The sequence below is a fragment of the Anabrus simplex genome, chromosome 2 (genome assembly GCF_040414725.1).
Source record: "Anabrus simplex isolate iqAnaSimp1 chromosome 2, ASM4041472v1, whole genome shotgun sequence".
Taxonomy (NCBI): domain Eukaryota; kingdom Metazoa; phylum Arthropoda; class Insecta; order Orthoptera; family Tettigoniidae; genus Anabrus; species Anabrus simplex.
In genome coordinates this window covers 997,041,354-997,059,833 of record NC_090266.1, presented here as the reverse complement: position 1 = coordinate 997,059,833, position 18,480 = coordinate 997,041,354, and the positions used below count along the sequence as shown (strand labels likewise).

General features: G+C 39.1%; 1 protein-coding gene across 1 annotated transcript in view; it reads right to left on the bottom strand.

Annotated features, from left to right (window-relative positions):
• Window positions 1-17,832, bottom strand: part of LOC136863239 (uncharacterized) — a 150,292-nt gene extending 132,460 nt beyond the window's left edge. Inside the window, exon 1 of the mRNA XM_068225886.1 lies at window positions 17,814-17,832. Coding sequence (XP_068081987.1) covers window positions 17,814-17,825 — 12 coding nt within the window. The 5' untranslated portion in view covers window positions 17,826-17,832. The remainder of the gene's footprint in view (window positions 1-17,813) is intronic.
• Window positions 17,833-18,480: the final 648 nt, after the last annotated feature.

The following is an 18,480-nucleotide window of genomic DNA, read 5'->3' as shown; positions in this document are numbered from 1 at the left end:
ACATCAGGCGCATCATTCAATAGGCAGAGCAGCTGTCCAGAACAGCCTATCTCACCTGTGAGTTACACTGGAAAACCCCAGTGTCAAGAAACGCGACGATTGCAGAAGGCAGTTTTGTATACGTATCGGTTGTGAAACTTGAAACTCCACTTGATCTGTGCTGGCGAAGACCGCCACAGCAAAACGCAACTGCAACTGTTATTTTCTCGCAACGGTTTAATTCGACAACGGTTGTATTCCGGAAACGGTTGTGATAAAACGGTTGTGTTGTATATATCCCAGCCCTATAGGGCACACCCCACCCACCTTCTTGGAGAAAACATTCCATTTTAGCTGTCTGAATCTAGGAATTACTAAAAAGAAGCAATATTTACAAGACTTGTCGTATTATCAGTTAATTCTCTGTTATTTTCTTTAATTATTAACAAAATCATTAGCGGAAGTACGCAGAAAATGTCGTTCATCGCTGCTAACTAATTGTTATAATGAAACGGCAAGTAGTCGAGACAATTCACGTGCTGTGACGAAAGGTAGCAGGGGCATTTCCTTTTTTTTCCTAGTTCATGGACACTGAGGTGTGATTCACCCGCTTGCCGCGTGCATTGGTCAGTGTGGCAGAGTCTATAGTGTCTGTTAGTTTTTAGTGTGTAGTAAATACTAAATGATTTTTAATTGTATAATCACGCCGTACTTCTATTTAATCGTAATTCATGTGAAATATCGTTACTTCGGTTAAAGGTTTATTGTATAGTATTGAATAAAAATCTCAAAATACACTATTATTACCGCACTTAAATTGGTAAACGGTCAACCTTGACATCTGTGACGAAATTCACTCGGAGAGCATGGGAAAACTTACCATTTTGTAGGGTTTTTTAGTTCTGTTGTATATGACCCCATCCCCACCCCGGCCGATATATCCCACATACTGGGATAGGCCTACTTCTTGTTGTCTGTACATGTTTTGCCCCCCTACTTGTAACACCCAATCGCCGCTACTGATTACTGCAGTCGGGCGTGCACCATTATAACTCAGTTGATATTGCACAAGGCGTTGACGTTCCTGTTCCATGACCAAACGTCTTACCGGTCCTGTTGGGAAAAGATATTGTGTTATGTACAAGGGTGTCAGAAATTTAGTCCACGACAAAAATATATTTTGACTTTCAGAAGAAACAACTCTAAATGTTTGCGGTTTTGTACGTGCTTTCAAAACTTCGTCATTCCACTCTGATAGGGTCTCAGTGATAGCCGTCTGAGGAACTAATTAGTAACGAATAAAAAAACAATGCAGAAAATGCTGCCAAATGTTGTATTATTATACAACGAAGAGAGAAAATATGACTACAACATGATGACATTCATTGTTGTTCCATTCCTGCACGGTGACATTCATGGTTCATCCCCTGCACACATCTTTCATTCATCCTCATTTTTGGGATGGCCATCATGGATTTAGCTCTCTTCACCACACCAACATAAAATTTCGCTTCTTTATTAATAGACTAGCAAGATAACCGTGCTTCGCTACGGTATTATACTGAAATTTATAATTGAATACTTATTGTTTTGGATATATAATCCGCCGAAATTCGCGATCTGACTCGTTTTCTAATAGATTACGGCAAGTTTCCTCCCATTTTTCAATCTTTCTTTCCAGCAATCGATTTCGTACTTCACGGGCTAGGTCCAGGTATTCCATCCGGTCAGTTGGGTCCCTAAATATTTGCCTCCTTTTCCTATAAGCATTTTTAATATGGATCTAATCCTTCAGGAGATCCGGCGTGGTGTCGTCTTGGGTGCCTTGGCGGTACTAAACCCGCGGCCGGACTGCGTTCTTAGTCATTATCCGTCCAGGACCCGTTTCCAGCGTGGTCCGCACATTTGACGACGGTCCACAACATTATTATTATTATTATTATTATTATTATTATTATTATTATTATTATTATTATTATCATTATTAGATGTTTCGCGCGTAGGCAAGTGTGCGGGATTTCTGGCGATACGAATGACATACTTCCGTGCATTATTGACCTTATTATAGAGGTGAACAATTTGACGGTCAATCGCATTCCTATCGTTTATTTCAAATGTGTTAAAATTTTTATTTACATGCCAGCAGAATCTACCGTAATCTAAGAACGTTCAAGGAAGGAAAAGATGGCTGTTGTAAACGAACCCAGGAAAGATTAAAAATGATCGATTTATGATCAGAATAATTACATCGAAAATCTACAGCCTCTTTCCAGTCATTCGACAGGGTCAGGAATGGAATGAATAAAGCCACATCTAGCGGCGACAATAGGAACTGTGCCGGTTGCCGAAGCACCCCTCTGGGGCAATGATCGATGAATGACAAATTAAATGAAATATTGGACAGTGTTGCTGGAATGGATGATGACAGGGAAAACCGGAGTATCCGGAGAAAACCTCTCCCGCCTCCGTTTTGTCCAGCACGAATATCACATGGAGTGACCGTGTTTGAACCACAGAACCCAGTTGTGAGAGGCCGGCGCGCTGCCGCCTGGGCAACGGAGGCTCCTTATAAGTACATTATGAACAGTAAAATCAATTGGTCTCACCTCCTTTTATACCCCACCGCCGTTAAGTTTATTTACCCCCCCCCCCCCCCCAAAATAAAATAAAAGAAGGAATGTTTTTTTATGTTTAAAGGAGGTACCAAGCACCAATGTTCACGTCTATTACCTTCAGTTTTGAGATACAAGTATCCCCATAAAAATTATTCACTTTTTGCACTTCCTTTCACACTCCTCCCCCCCCCCCTCTTAAGGGAATTATCCGGCAAAAATACTTGTTTCTTTAATAGTAAAGGATCTTCTAAATACAATTATCACGACTCTAACTTCTTCAGTTTTTGATTTATGTGTCTTCATGAAAAGAATTCAACTCCTTTTCACTCCCGCCCCCCAAGATGGTTCCCCCCGCCCAAAACGCGTTTTTCTTTGTTTTTAAAGGAGATCCAAATACCAATTTTCATGTCTGTGACAACTTTAGTTCTTATTAGATGTATGTACTCTCATACAATTCAGTCAATATATTTTCAATTCTTTCACCCCACCCCCCGCCCCTTCATTGGATTTTCCGAGAATATGTGTTTCTTTGCTTTTAAAGCAGATTCCAAATATCAAATTTCACGTCTGTAACACCATTTTCAGTCACTTATACCCCCCCTCCACCCAAGTGGGGTTTCCGAAAACTAAAAATACACGTTTCTTTATTTTTAATAGAGATAAAAAATACCATTTTTCACTTCTGTAACATGTAAAGTTTTTTTAGATATACTGTACAAATTCTCATTTTAAAATGTCACCCGTTTTATTTCCCCTTAAGTGGAGTTTCCAAAAACAAATCACCTATGTTTCTTTACATTTACAGGAAATTCCAAATACCCACTTTTTACGTCTGTAACATTTTACGTTTCTCAGATATTCTGTAGATATAGTCTTTCGAAAAATTCACCCCAATTTGTCACTCCTGTTTAACCGCCATTAATTGGATTTTCCAAAAACAAAAAATGAGTGTTTCTTTATTTTTAAAGGAGATCCCATATACATATTTTCAGTTCTGTAATATCTTCAGTTTCTGAGATATATGCATCCTCATTAAAGGCATTCAACCCATTATTCACCCTTTTACACCCCTCCTATTGGGATTTACAGAAAACAAAAAAATACGTGTTCCTTTATTTTTAAAGGAGATTCTAAATACCAAATTTTACATCTGTAAACTTTTAAAGTTTTAAGATGTAGACACACTCATTTTAAAAATTCACCCCCCTTTTCACGCCCCATTATTTGGATTTTCCAAAAACGAAAAAATACCTGTTTCTTCATTTTTAAAGTACATCCCAAATACCAATTTTCAGGTCTGTAATATCTTCAGGTTCTGAAATATAAGTAGCCTCATTAAAGGCATCAACCCATTTTTCAGCCTTTTCTGCCCTTCCCATTGGGATTTTCCGGAAACAAAAATATACGTGTCCCTTTATTTTTAAAGGAGATTCTAAATTCCAATTTTTACATCTATAAACTTTAAAAGTTTTGAGATATAGATACACTCATTTCAAAAATTCACCCCCTTTTCACCCCCCCCATTAATTGGATTTTCCAAAAACAAAAAATACGCGTTTCTTTATTTTTAGAGAAGATCCCAAACACCAATTTTCAGGTCTGTAATATCTTCAGGTTCTGAAATATAAGTAGCCTCATTAAAGGCATTCAACCCCTTTTTCACCCTTTTCCACCTTTCCTATTGGGATTTTCCGAAAACAAAAAAATACGTGTTTCTTTATTTTAAAAGGAGATTCTACATACCAATTTTTACATCTATAAACTTTAAAAGTTTTGAGATATAGACACACTCATTTAAAAATTGACCCCCCCCCCTTTCACCCTGCCATTAATTGGATTTTCCAAAAATAAAAAATACGTGTTTCTTTATTTTTAAAAGAGATCATAAGTACAAATTTTTAGGTCTGTAATATCTTCAGGTTCTGAAATATAAGTAGCACCATTAAAGGCATTCAACCACTTTTTAACCCTTTTCCACCCTTTCTATTGGGATTTTCCGAAAATAAAAAAAATACTTGTTTCTTTATTTTTAAAGGAGATTCTAAATACCAATTTTTACATCTATAAACCTTAAAAGTTTTGAGATGTAGATATACTCATTTTAAAATTTCACCCCCTTTTCACCCCCCCATTAATTGGATTTTCCAAAAAAAAAGTACGTGTTTCTTTATTTTTGAAAGAGATCCCAAACACCAATTTTCAGGTCTGTAATATCTTCAGTTTCCGAGATATAAGTAACCTCATTGAAGGCCTTCAACCCATTTTTCACCCCTTTCCACCCCTCCTATTGGGATTTTCCGAAAACAAAAAAATACTTGTTTCTTTATTTTTAATGAAGATTCTAAATACCAATTTTTATGTCTGTAAACTTTAAAAGTTTTGAGATATAGAGGCACTCATTTTAAAAATTCACCCCCTCTTTCACCGTCCCATTAATTGGATTTTCCAAAAACAAAAAATACGTATTCCTTTATTTTTAAAAGCGTTCAAAAGTACCAATTTTCAGGTCTGTAATATCTTCAGTTTCTGAGATATAAGTACCGGTATCCTGATTAAAGGCATTCAACCACTTTTTCACCCTTTTTCACCCCTCCTATTGAGATTTCCTGAAAACAAAAAAATATGAGTTTCCTTATTTTTAAAGAAGATTCTAAGTACCAATTTTCACATCTGTAAACTTTCAAAGTTTTGAGATATAGATACACTCATTTTAAAATTTCAACCCCCTGTTCACCCCCTTAGCGACGGAATAACCAAAACTCCTCTCTTAGCGAGCACCTACATCTTAACATGAATATATCCCCAAAATTTCATTTCTTTATGTCCAGTAGTTTTGGCTCGGCGATGATGAATCAGTCAGTCAGTCAGTCAGTCAGTCAGGAAAAGTTCTTTTATATATATAGATGGCATTCTAACTTCATTTTCCCAGTTCTACACTGGTATGCCAAAAATCATGGCGTAGGGGTCAAGTATAGTGTAGGCATTCCTCTAGCTGGGCGAAGTGTAGCAACTCGTCCTGGCATCGATTCCACACGTGAAAGAAGCACCCGTGGAGATGTTCCAATCATCTGGCCCCCGCTATCATGCCCCGTTCGAAAGACGATAATTCACGGCACTCTGCCACGACCAGCACAGGCGGTGTTTACACTCAATCTCGAGATGACAGATCACAGCTGATACAGGTCTGGTCACTTCCAAGACGTCACGGTACGGTGGCACTAAGACTTGGTGTTTGTAGAAAAATGGGTAAACATCCAAACTTCGCTAAACATTCATGAATGAGAATCTTCATAGTCTAGGTAACTTCGAAATCGTTAATTTTGCGTAAGCTTTATTCTACACCTACCTACGTACTCTGTATTTGATCGTCTTCCACTGTTCCTGCGTCCGAATCTGCAATGAACACCTTTGTAAATCGCATATAAACTTCGAACCATTTATTCAGCAGCAAAACTTTCTACATAAATTCACTAATGATTTCACACACCTGTACAGTGGATTTTCTCCCTCAGGAAAAGAATAGCATATACGCTACTCCATATCCGAAACTCAATAAGACTACCGTACATAGGTTCGACCAAATGTGACACAACTTTACTAAGACACGCAGTTGAATGTCAACATCCAAGTGTGACATTCATGTCTTTTCAAACAATAAGATGACATACGGGACGCTCAAATATTATCTACGCCTCTCAACTACGCTCAGAATTTTCCGGAAAATCCATATACCCAGTATGTATTCCAACACGAAGGTACAGAGAGAAAAAGAATGGGAGATGATAATAGAAGCTGCTACACTGTTTCATCTGAAGTCTCCGCTGATATGTGATAGAGGTATGAACTATACAAGTAGATGAATGCGCGTTGTTCTGTAGTTTTATACTTAGTTTCAGTTTTAGTTTAAGATTAAATCAGAGCAGAAAGTAGGTTGATGTTCTCATTAATAGGAGACCCACCTCTTAAATGATCATACGTAGTAAAGCGCTCAAAGTTGTCATTCTCCACTGATAATAATCAATTATCAAAATCAAGGTAAAGTATAAGATATTGAAGATAGGAAGAAAAGTGTTCTGCTCAAAGCACTGCCCGTGAGCATAAAGTATGTAGACCGATAAATGGATTACATGACCATTCAACAAGACCCATTGAAGATTTAGACTGGAGAAGGAAAGAAATTTTGTGTGCAAATGCACTAAGTTAGAACATACTTCTTATTCTGTTAAGTTACCTGGTAGTAACATCAATAATGTAACGCTTATATCAATATGTTCAGCTTATTTATTGAGTGCAAATATTTTGACAATCAAATGCATGATAAAATTAACAATATGGGCTCCTCTGGTAGAGATGCTTCGTGCTACTTCTATTGTCAGACAGAGGATCATATTTCACTGTGTGAATCGGAGAATGAATAATTGTGGTGAAGGTTTCATACCGTACTGGTCGAAAAACGTTACGATTAATTAGTTCAGTGTATAACGATAGAGAAGGGAACAGCGAATCAAACGTTTCTTGTACCTATTTTATCTGTCAATAAAAATGAGATGGTGTGTCCGGATTTAGTCCAGAGCCTTCTCGAAACTTCCCCTCGGGCATAAAAGCTAGGGCTTTTTCAAGTTAACTTCTCTGATAGATCGTCAAATTTCTGAGTGTGTGTGTTAAGAGAGGAGGCGGGGTTCCTCATTCTTCGGCAGGCAGAACATCAGCCCAGGTAACGGCCACCAGTCTTCTATCTCTGTAGTTATCTCCGCAAACTAACCCGAGGGGAAGGTTCTAATCTTTAACTATGTAACCGTCAATTTTCTAAAAATGCAATTTTTCTCCTTTCTCATGTTAAACTTCATATAAGTCCTAGAGGCTTAAACTGTAAATCGGGGATAGAGAGTGCGTTACCCTCTCGAATTCCCCTTCAATGTACAAGTTTAACCATACGCTGACCAGGCGTTAACCTAACCGGTCGCCCTTTCCTACACAATGGCTAAATTTTGCAGGCTTGGGGTCGTAATGTTGGAAGCTGAACTCGGAACAAGATGGCAGCTACACATTGTACTGATGGGACTAGGGAGATGGTGTAAGGCTTAATACATATGCTTTATTCATAGGGGCATAATATTGAAAGGCGACCATAACTCTTAGAGCTGTGTGACCGAATGAAGGTCTAAAAGGCAAAAGGGTAGAAGGAAAAGGGCAGAAGGCCTAAATGGCAAAAGGACTATATGGCTAAAGGACTAAAGGGCAAAAGAGCAAAGAGGCAAAAGGGCTAAGACGATAAATGGCAAATGGCAAAACATCCTCACCCCGATTGGGAATCGAACTCAGCACTCTTTCCCTTGGACTGCGGACTATCATAGTAACTAAATAACTTTCGAGCTACAAGAAATTATAGACATCCCCAACCCGACTAGAAATCGAACCCGTGGCTCCTCTACTTGGGTAGCAAACAAGCATGCTAACTAAATGACTTTATATTAAAAGCTTGTGCGTTTAATTGAAACACCTGGCTTTAGCGCTATAAGAATTGAAAGTTAAAAATCACCGAGCGAACTAAGATTCGAACCTGGAGCTCACTTGGACTCAAAACTAACGAAGTGCATAGGAAGAAATAAAAGATAAAAATCTTCAACTCGACTAGGGTTCGATAACAAGCTGCTTACTTTCACTACCGGGCGAGTTGGCCGTGCGGTTAGGGGCGGGCATCTGTGAGCTTGCATCCTGGAGGTAGTGGGTTTGAACCCCACTGCCGGTAGTCCTGAAGATGGTTTTCCGTGGTTTCCCATTTTCACACCAGGCAAATATTGGGGTACCTTAATTAACGCCATGGCCGCTTTCTTCACATTCTCAGAAGAAGAACTTACCTTACCAAGTATTCACAAGAGCTTCCTGATGACTAATAACAGACACGTTGTTGATAGCCCCCAACATTAAATAGCAATCCAAAGTTCGAACGTATGCATATTTGTTTCACGCGCTGACCGAGCGATGACATGTACGAGCACTTCGTGAAATGCATAAAAAGCCGCCTTCACATATTTTTGCTAGGCTAGTAACCCTTGCTGCTCGTAGAAACAATTTTGCTAAGACATGACATTATTCGCTTCATAATGCATTTTCAGCATTCCTTTATCTGTAGAGTACTGAGCTGTGTTAAATGCAAAGAGCAATGAACTTTTTTATTTCCTGCCTCAGCAAATACTTCCAGGTCTAATCAATTTGTTCGTACATATTGCAGCGACCGCACTTCATACTACATTTGTCGCATTGTCTTTCACCGTAGTCTGTTAAAATACTTTGTGTTTAGTTCACACGAGCCTTCAGTGAAAGAATCTTTTTTTTGCTATTTGCTTTACGCCGGTCCTACACAGATAGGTCCAAATCAAAATCAAATCAAAATCACTTTATTTGCAAATGAGGTGTCTACCTCGGTGGCAAGTGGTACACTGAAATACATTATTATCAAGCACTACTTTTTAAATAACAAGAGAAGAAGACATTTTCCTAGAATACAGTATTATACAATATTTACACTAACAATTTTTTCTATTAAACACACAGCTCATCCTCAATAAATGTATATTGTTTACAAAATTCTACTTATATCTCCTGTACTTACAAACATAGTCAACTCACATACAGTATGTGAAATTACTTATAATAATTCTATACAACTGCTATTTAAGATTAAAATTTACATTGCATTTTTTATTTTCCCCCCTTTTGGAACCTAAGTAGCATAATGACCTGCTGCGTCTTACCAGAGCCCCTTTTTCTACCGCTTTTCAGAGTTCCTGAAGGGCCTTCACAGCTACCGTAGCGGCCCCAGGGCCCTTGAAGTCCCCACTGTACTTCACCCCTACAGGCTGTCCCCTACTTCAGCTGTCAAATCTCCATAAACCAGGGGATGAAATTTATTCACTTTTTTTTTTTAAATTTACAATAAACAGTACTGGTCGAATGCCCTCTAACATTTCTTTTCTTTTCTCTGTTGCTGTTTTCTTCTCTTCTTGAATATCTGTACAGATTTTTAAAAGGATCGAACACTACCCCTGGTAAACTGTTCCACTCCTTCATGCCCTTCTCAATGAATGAAAATTTACCCCAATCACTTTTTCTAAACTCCCGTGTAATTTTGTACTTGTGGTCAGTCCTGCCGATATAATTATTTTCCAACTGAAGCCTCTCATGGATGTCTCCTCATGCTTCCTCTCCTGTACAGGCTCTATATAATCCTATAAGTCTAGTTTTCTCCCTTCTCTTACTTAAAGTTTCCCACCCAAGTTTCTCTAACATTTCTGATACACTACTTTTTCCTCCTGAAATTCCCTGTTACAAATCTTGCTGCTTTCCTCTGCACGCCATCTATTTTCTTATTAGGTATTCCTGGTGAGGATCCCAAACACTGTTTGCATATTCCAATAATGGACGAAGCATACTTTAGTAACTTTCCTCCTTTAATTCTTTGTTGCATCCTTTAAGTAGCCTCATTATTACATGCAACAATCTGTATGCCTTCCCAACAGTGTCATCAACATGACCCTTCCAGTGCAAATTACTTTCAAATCTCAGGTTTAAGTATTTGTACTTGCAACCTTTTGGGATAATTACCTCATCCAAAGTATATTTAAATTCAGTTTTAAGGCTCCTGTTTGTAAATGTAACAGTTGATCGTAACAGGTCTCATGGCGACGAGGGTTTAGGAAAGGCCTAGGTATGTGTAGAAAGCGGCCGTGGCCTTAATTAAAGTACAGCCACAGCATTTACTTGGTGCAAAAATGGGAACCCACGGCAAACCATCTTCAGGGCTGCTGACAGTGGGGTTCGAACTCACTATCTCCCGGATGCAAGCTCACAGATGCGCACCCCTAACCGCACGGCCAAATCATCCGGTAGTGAAAGAAAAAAGCTGGTCATCTATCCCTAGTCGGTTTGAGGATTTTTAACTCTTATTTCTTCTAATGCACTTAAGCTCTTTAATTTTGAGTCCAAGTGAGCTCCAGGTTCGAATCCCAATTCAGTCGGTGATTTTTAACCTTCAATTCTTGTAGCACTAAAGCCAGGTGTTTCAATTAAACGCACAAAAGTTTATATACAAAAATTTAATTAGCATGCATATTTGCTGCCCAAGCAGAGGAGGTACGGTTTCGATTCCTACTCGGGTTGTAGATTTTTCAATTTCTTGTAGCTTGAAGGTTGGGTGTTTTGAATTTAACACACAATCGTTTAGTTACTATGATAGTCAGCAGTCCAAGCAAAAGAGTGTCGAGTTCGATTCCCGGTTGGGGTGAGGACATTTAACCCCTTTGCCTGATTGCTCTCTTGCTCTTTATCCTTTAGCCCTTTTGTATTTTAGTCCTTTTGTCCTTTAGCCATTTGGCCTTTTGCCATTTTTTTCCTTTTACCATTTAGCCCTTTTGCCATTTTGCTCTTCTGCCCTTTTTTCCTTTATCCCTTTATGCAGTCACTCAGCTATAAGACATAAGGTCACCTTCCTACATTATGCCCCTATCAATAAAGCACATGTATTAAATCTTACACCAACTCCCTAGTCCCATCAGTATAATGTGTAGCCGCCATCTTGTTCCAAGTTCATCTTCCAAAATTACGGCCCCTGCAGGCGTAAGGTTAAACCCACACTTCTAGCCAGCGTATGGGGAGGGGTGACCGGTTAGGTTAACGTCTGGTCAGCATCAGTTTAATCCTAAACTTTTAGCCAGGGTGTAGGGAAGGGTAACCGGTTAGGTTAACACCTGGTCAGCATAATGATAAGCCTGCACATTTAGCCATGGTGTACGGAAGGGCAACCGGTTAGGTTAATGCCTGATTAGCATAATTTTAAGCCTGCACTTTTAGCCAGGGTGTAGGGAAGGGCAACCGGTTAGGTTAAAACCTAGTTAGTTAAAGGTTAAGCCTGCACTTTTAGCCTGGGTGTGAGTTAGGCTAGGTTAAGTTAATGCCTATCAGCGTGAGGTTAAGACAGCACTCTTATCTAGCCTGTAAAGTTATGCCTGAGCTAGTATAAGCAAGTTCAACTAGTTAGGTTAATGCCTGTTCAGTGTGAGATTAAGCCAGCATTCTTAGCCATTAACATCATGTAAGGTTAAGCCTGCACTGTTATGCAGTTATCCTGGGCATTGAACTTAGGTCTGTAAGGTTAACACCCTTAGGCCTGGCGATGAACCCGGGATCTGTGAGGTTGAGCCTAGGCACATAGGCAGCATTACGTCATGTGTGGTTAATGGCACGCTCTTAGCCAGCAGCTCGCCACTAAGTTAGGTCATGTAAAGTTAAACATGCACTCTTAATCAGCATATTCCGTGTGTTGGAGGCCTCTCCCAAGGGCGTGTGGTGGTGGTGACTCCAGAACCCGCGAAAAGTATCTACTCCTGTTACATGGAAATAGCAATCCAACATTCCATGATCGAGACATACTTTTATGTCAGAGGACCAACTTTGGTAGGTATGCCCAGTTTGAAGAAAGTAGCTGTGTATTAGATTTGAAAAAATATTTAAGAAACTGTGAAAAATGTAGAGTATCAACACTGGAATGACACGACTTATTACCCACTCCCAACGAAGAGCAATTGGGAGTTCCCAGCCAGCAAAGGTGAGTCTATGAAATATAAAATTTGAAGTATGTTTTCTATGAGTATAAAATCCACATCTCCTCCTAAAACAGTGGAACAATTTTGACCAAACTTGGTACACTTATGACACACTATCTGGAGACAAGCACTGTGGGGTAAGCCACACCTAGCACCCCCAGGAATGGGGTGGTATATAAAAATAATTGAATCTATAGTTTTCGGGGTCGATGAGCTGAACAGTGACTCTCCAGATGTTGTTTAAGTCCAAGTTCAGCCCTCATCAGCATAAGGGGTGAGAAGGAGTGAAAAAGAAAATGTTCAAAAATGACCGAGATTATGGACTTATTTGTGTGTTCCAACATAGCTGTCAACCAAACATGGCATACATATTATGACTTACTATCCGAAAAAAATAATGTGGCGGTAGGATACCCTTAGTACCCCTAGGAATGGAGGTAGAAAGGGGTGAAATATAAATATAACACAAAATGACCAATATTAACATAGAATCCATAGTTTTCAAGATCACTGATATGAATAGTGACACTCCAGATGTCTTTTAAGTCCAAGTTCAGTCCCCATCGGCATGGGGCATGAGGAGGGGTAAAAAAAGGTAATGTCGAAAATACAGAGATTATGGACGAATGTATGTTCCAGCATAGCTCTGAATCAAACTTGATACACTTGATTACTGTAGGGGCAATAAACCCCTAGCACCTCTAAAGGAATGAGGTGAAATGAAAACATTTCCTAAAATCACCAATATTGGTGTCCAATCCATATTTTTAGGGTAACTGAGATAAACTGTGACACTCTGGATGCCGTTTAAGTCAACGTTCATTCCCAATCAGGATGGGGGTTAGAAGGGGTGAAAAAGAATGTTGAAAATGACCGAGATTATGGATGTACGTGTGTATGTTCCAGCATAGCTCTCAACCAAATATGGTACACATATGACTTACTATTTGGGAAAGAAAACTGTGGGGTAAGACACCAGTATCAGTGGTGGTGGTAAGGAGGTGAAATTGGAGTTGATAAGGGGTGAAAGATAAAATATCCAAAATTGTCGAGATTATGGATGTACGTGTGTATGTTCCAGAAGTAGTTCTCAACTAAACTTGGTACACACATGACTTACTATATGAAAACTTACTGTGGGGAGGTAACACACCCTAAGCACCCCTAAGGGAGGTATGAAATATAAAAATAATCAAAAGCGACTGATATTAATGTCGAATCCATAGGTTGCTGAGTTGAACTGTGATACTCTGGATGCCAGATAAGTCATGCTTCAGCCGCAGTGGAAATGGAATGTAAAAATAACCAAGATTATGGATGTATGTGGGTATACTCCGGTATACCTCTTAAACAAACTTGGTTCATATATGATTTACTATCTGGAAACAAATGGTTGGTGGTTGGAAACCCATAACGCCACTAGGGAAGGGAGTTAAATGTAGAAATAATCAAAAACTATGTATATCAGTGTCAAATCCGTAGTTATTGGGGTTGCTGAGATGCATAGTGACACTCCAGTTATGGTTTAAGTCAAATTGCAGTCCCTCTAGGCATGAGGGTTGAGAAGAAAAGGAATGTCCAGAATGGGCGAGTTTATGGATGTGTGTATTGTGTGTGTGTGTGTGTGTGTGTGTGTGTGTGTGTGTGTGTGTGTGTGTGTGTGTGTGTGTGTGTGTGTGTGTGTGTGTGTGTGTGTGTGTGTGTGTGTGTGTTCCAGCATAGCTTTCAATCTAACTTAGCACACATTTGACTTACTGTCTACAAAAAGAAATTGTATGGGTGTGAGACATCCTTAGTAGCACCCCTACGGGTAGGGACATGTAAGAATAATCGAAAACGCACAATATTATTTTCGAACCCATAGTTTTCGGGGTCATTCGGATGAACAGTGACACTCCAGGCAGTAGCGTAGCCAATATGGTTGCAAAATTATGATAGAACATAATGACGGTGCTTGTGCGTGTGTGGTGCGCAAATGTGTGAAGGTCACAAGGACACTGATAGAAGTAAATTAAGTTGATATTTAGATTGCAGTACTGGTACATTATAAAATCTTACACTAAAATACAGAACAAGAACAATATGACCAAAGGAAATTGTTTTATGGCGAATGGTATGTTCAGATTTTTCTTCCTTTGTTTCTTTACCATCCAGGGTTGGATTTTTCCTCGGACTCAGCGAGGGATCCCACCTCTACCGCCTCAAGGGCAGTGTCCAGGAGTGTGAGAATTTGGGTCAGGGGATATAACTGGACAGGAGAACCAGTACCTTGCCCATGTGACTTCACCTGCTATGCTGAACAGGGGCTTTGTGAGGGGATGGGAAGATTGAAAGGGACACACAAGGAAGAGGGAAAGAAGCGACCGTGGCCTTAAGTTACGTACCATCCCGGCATTTTCCTGGAGGAGAAGTAGAAAACAACAGAAAACCACTTTGAGGATGGCTGAGGTGGGAATCAAACACCCCTGTACTCAATTGACCTCCCGAGGTTGAGTGGACCACGTTCCAGCTCTCACACCACTTTTCAAATTTTGTGCCAGAGCCGTGAATTGATCCCGGGCCTCCGAGGATGGCAGCTAATCACACTAACCACTACACCACAGAGGTGGGTGTGTTCAGATTACAATCTAAAATCAAACTTTTGAAGCTTCTTAGAAAATAGATTCAAGAGATCTGTTGGTTTTACAATTTTGTCTCTCTAAATATTCAAGAGAGCCAAAACCCTTTGAGTCAACTTATTGACAATTTCTCTTTATTCTTTCTTTCTTAATCTGTTTAGTTTTCCTGGAGAAGAAGTATGAAACCACAGAAAACCACTTTGAGGATTGCTGAGGAGGGAATTGAACCCCTCACCCAACTTAGTTGACTTCCTGAGGCTGAGTGCACCATTTTCAAGTCCTCACTTTTTGAATTTCGTGGCAGAGCCAGGAATCGAATCTGGGCCTCCGGGGGTGACAGCTAATCACACTAAAACTACACCACAGAGGAAGATCACATTTTACTTACTAATACTTTAATGCGTTTGTTTATTTTGGTTCAATCTGGAGTATCTAAAGACAGAAAGAGAGAGGGTAGACGTTATATCGAAACTCGAGAGTTTTAGTCACACTTGTATTGGTCGAAGTTCATGAAGGTACTTAAATGATGTGTAACAATGATTTGATCATTTATGTGAAATTGGGCACAGAATTTGTGTTGTTCATATCAGAAAGGATACTTAGAAATACAAAAGGTTTTCTCCTTATAATAAATGTAGCATACAATAAACATGAAACAGACAGCTCATAAAATCATTAAAAAAAGTAGTAGTAGTAGTAGTAGTAGTAGTAGTAGTAGTAGTAGTAGTTGTTGTTGTTGTCGTCGTTGTTGTTGTCGTCGTTGTTGTTGTTGTTGTTGTTGTTGTTGTTGTTGTTTTGTGGTTGCAAGGCTGATTGGTGTCAGTCTTAATAAGAAGAATATATTAGGACCGAATGGCCATTATGGTATACAAAATGTTATAATTTACAATATTCCAGTAATGATTTTGTTCTCGTTGTACATTTGTTGAAATGGTACAATTCACATTGCTTATTGTACAACACACATATATACTGTAGAGACAGGTCGTGAAAACCTCGGTGCACACATAGTTGTTGGTGAAATCCATGCAATGCTAGTCAGTTCAAGGTGCTTCTTAGGTCGTTGCTTGGTCCTGTCCAACTTTGATCCAACATGGCCTCTGTTGAGTAGAAGTCTGGGTCAATCTCTGCCCTTTTCCTTTGCCTGGTTAGGAGCGATTCCTGTTCCTGCTGTGTGGATGGGAGTGGCAGTCTGATTCTCAAATCTTCTATCAAATCTTCTATTAGAAATGTTTCTTTGGCTAGCTCATATGCCAGTTTTTGAGCGCGACATCTTGGAGATTCCTAGAATCATTTTAAGGAATCTAGCCTTGACGTTTTCTATGGTCTTTAAGTTGGTTACTGTTAGATTCTCCAGATTAGTTCTAGCCCATAGGTTAGTGCTGGAAGCACCTTGGCATAGAACAGAGCCATGGCTGTGGATATAGACAATCTAGTGGGTTCACTAATATCATATACCTATACTTCTTGTTGCTGCCATAGACTTCACCTTTATATGGTTTCTAAATGAGGTGGCTGGTCTTAATGACGTTTGGAATTGTATACACCATACCTATAGCGTGGCGGGTAAACACACACATACAATTTTTTGAAAGGATCAAATATTTCCCGGTGAATTTGGGCTTCCCCAAGGACAAAGTTTTACTCAAAAATGAAATAATCTAAAATTGAAATTGAACACATATAAATAACTCTAAAACTACATAATAGATCATAAAATATTGATCATTGTCTCAGTAAGGAATTCTACAATAATTCACTTCACACATAATTAACAGACAATACAAACCTTAAAGGTAAACATTCAAAACCTATCCAGGCAAAGCAGGGTACTACCACTAGATTTTTATAAAACTCAAGTTAACTTTTAATAAGATTTCATATTTCTGTGAAATGAAATGTCGTATGGCTTTTAGTGCCGGGATATCCCAGAACGGGTTCGGCTCACCAGGTGCAGGTCTTACTATTTGACGCCTGTAGGCTACCTGCGCGTCGTGATGAGGATGAAATGACGATGAAAACAATACATACACCCAGCCCCCGGGCCATTGGAATTAACCAATTAAGATTAAAGTCTCCGACCCGGCCGGGAATCGAACCTGGGACCCTCTGAACCGAAGGCCAGTACGCTGACCATTCAGCCAACGAGTTGGACATATTTCTGTAATAAAATTACAGAATAACTAAGGAAAGTAGGTGCATGGATTTTCGTTGTAAGCAGGTATTAAGGAGTATGAGGGATGAATTAGGGAGTTTGAGGGAAATAATTAGCATCAACCAATCATTACAGATCTGAATTTAGGGCAGTCACACAGGCGGCAGATTCCCTATCTGTTGTTTTCCTAGCTTTTTCTTGAATGATTTCACAGAAATTGGAAATGGACTCTCCTTCCTATAACGAAATATTTGCCCCAATTTGTCCTCTTGAATTCCAACTTTATCTAATTGTGATCTTTCCTACATTTAAAGACGCCTCTCAAACTTATTCGTCTACTAAGGTAATTCAATGTCATCTCTTCACTGACAGCTCGGAACATACCAGTTATTGGAATAATAAAAATAAGTTAATTTATTTTTATTATTCCAATCAAATATCATCAATACGGTTCAAAAATTATATTTATCACATGTAACATACCAGTTAGACCAGTTAGTCAAGCAGCTCGTCTTCTATCTCTCACGTCTTCCCAGCCCAGACTTTGCAACATTTTTGTAACGCTACTCTTTTGTCGGAAATAACCCAGAACAAATCAAGCTGCCTTTCTTTGGATTTTTTCCAGTTCTTGAATCAAGTAATCCTGGTGAGGGTCCCATACACTGGAACCATACCTCCATTTGGGGTCTTACCAGAGACTTGTATGTCTTCTCTTTTACATTCTTACTATAACCCCTAAATACCCTCATAACCATATGCAGAGATCTGTATGAATTATTTACAATCGCTTTTATGTGTTTACCCCAATGAAGATCTTTCCTTATATTAACACCTAGGTACTTACTGTGATCCCCATAAGGAATTTTCACCCGATCAACACAGTAATTAAAACTGAGAGGACTTTTTCCTGTTTGCGAAACTCACAACATGACTTTTAACCCTGTTTATCGCCATACCATTGCCTGCTGTCAATCTCACAACATTATCAAGGTCATTTTGCAGTTGCTCACAATCTTGTAACTTATTTATCACTCTATACAGAATAACACCATCCAAAAAAAGCCTTATCTCTGATTCCACTTCCTTACTCATATCATATCATATCATATCATATCATATCATATCATATCATATCATATCATATCATATCATATCATATCATATCATATCATGTCATGTCATGTCATGTCATGTCATGTCATGTCATGTCATGTCATGTCATGTCATGTCATGTCATGTCATATCATATATAAGAAAATATAAAAGTCCAATAAAACTAACTTGAGGAATTCCCCTCTTAATTATTATGGGTCAGGTAAAGCTTTGCTTACTCTAATTCTCTGAGATCTGATTTCTAGAAATATAGCAACCCATTCAGTCACACTTTTGTCTAGTCCAATTGCACTCATTTTTGCCTATCAAATGCCTTAGACAGGTCAATTGCGATGCAGTCCATTTGACCTCCTGAATCCAAGATATCTGCTATATCTTGCTGGAATTCTGCAAGTTGA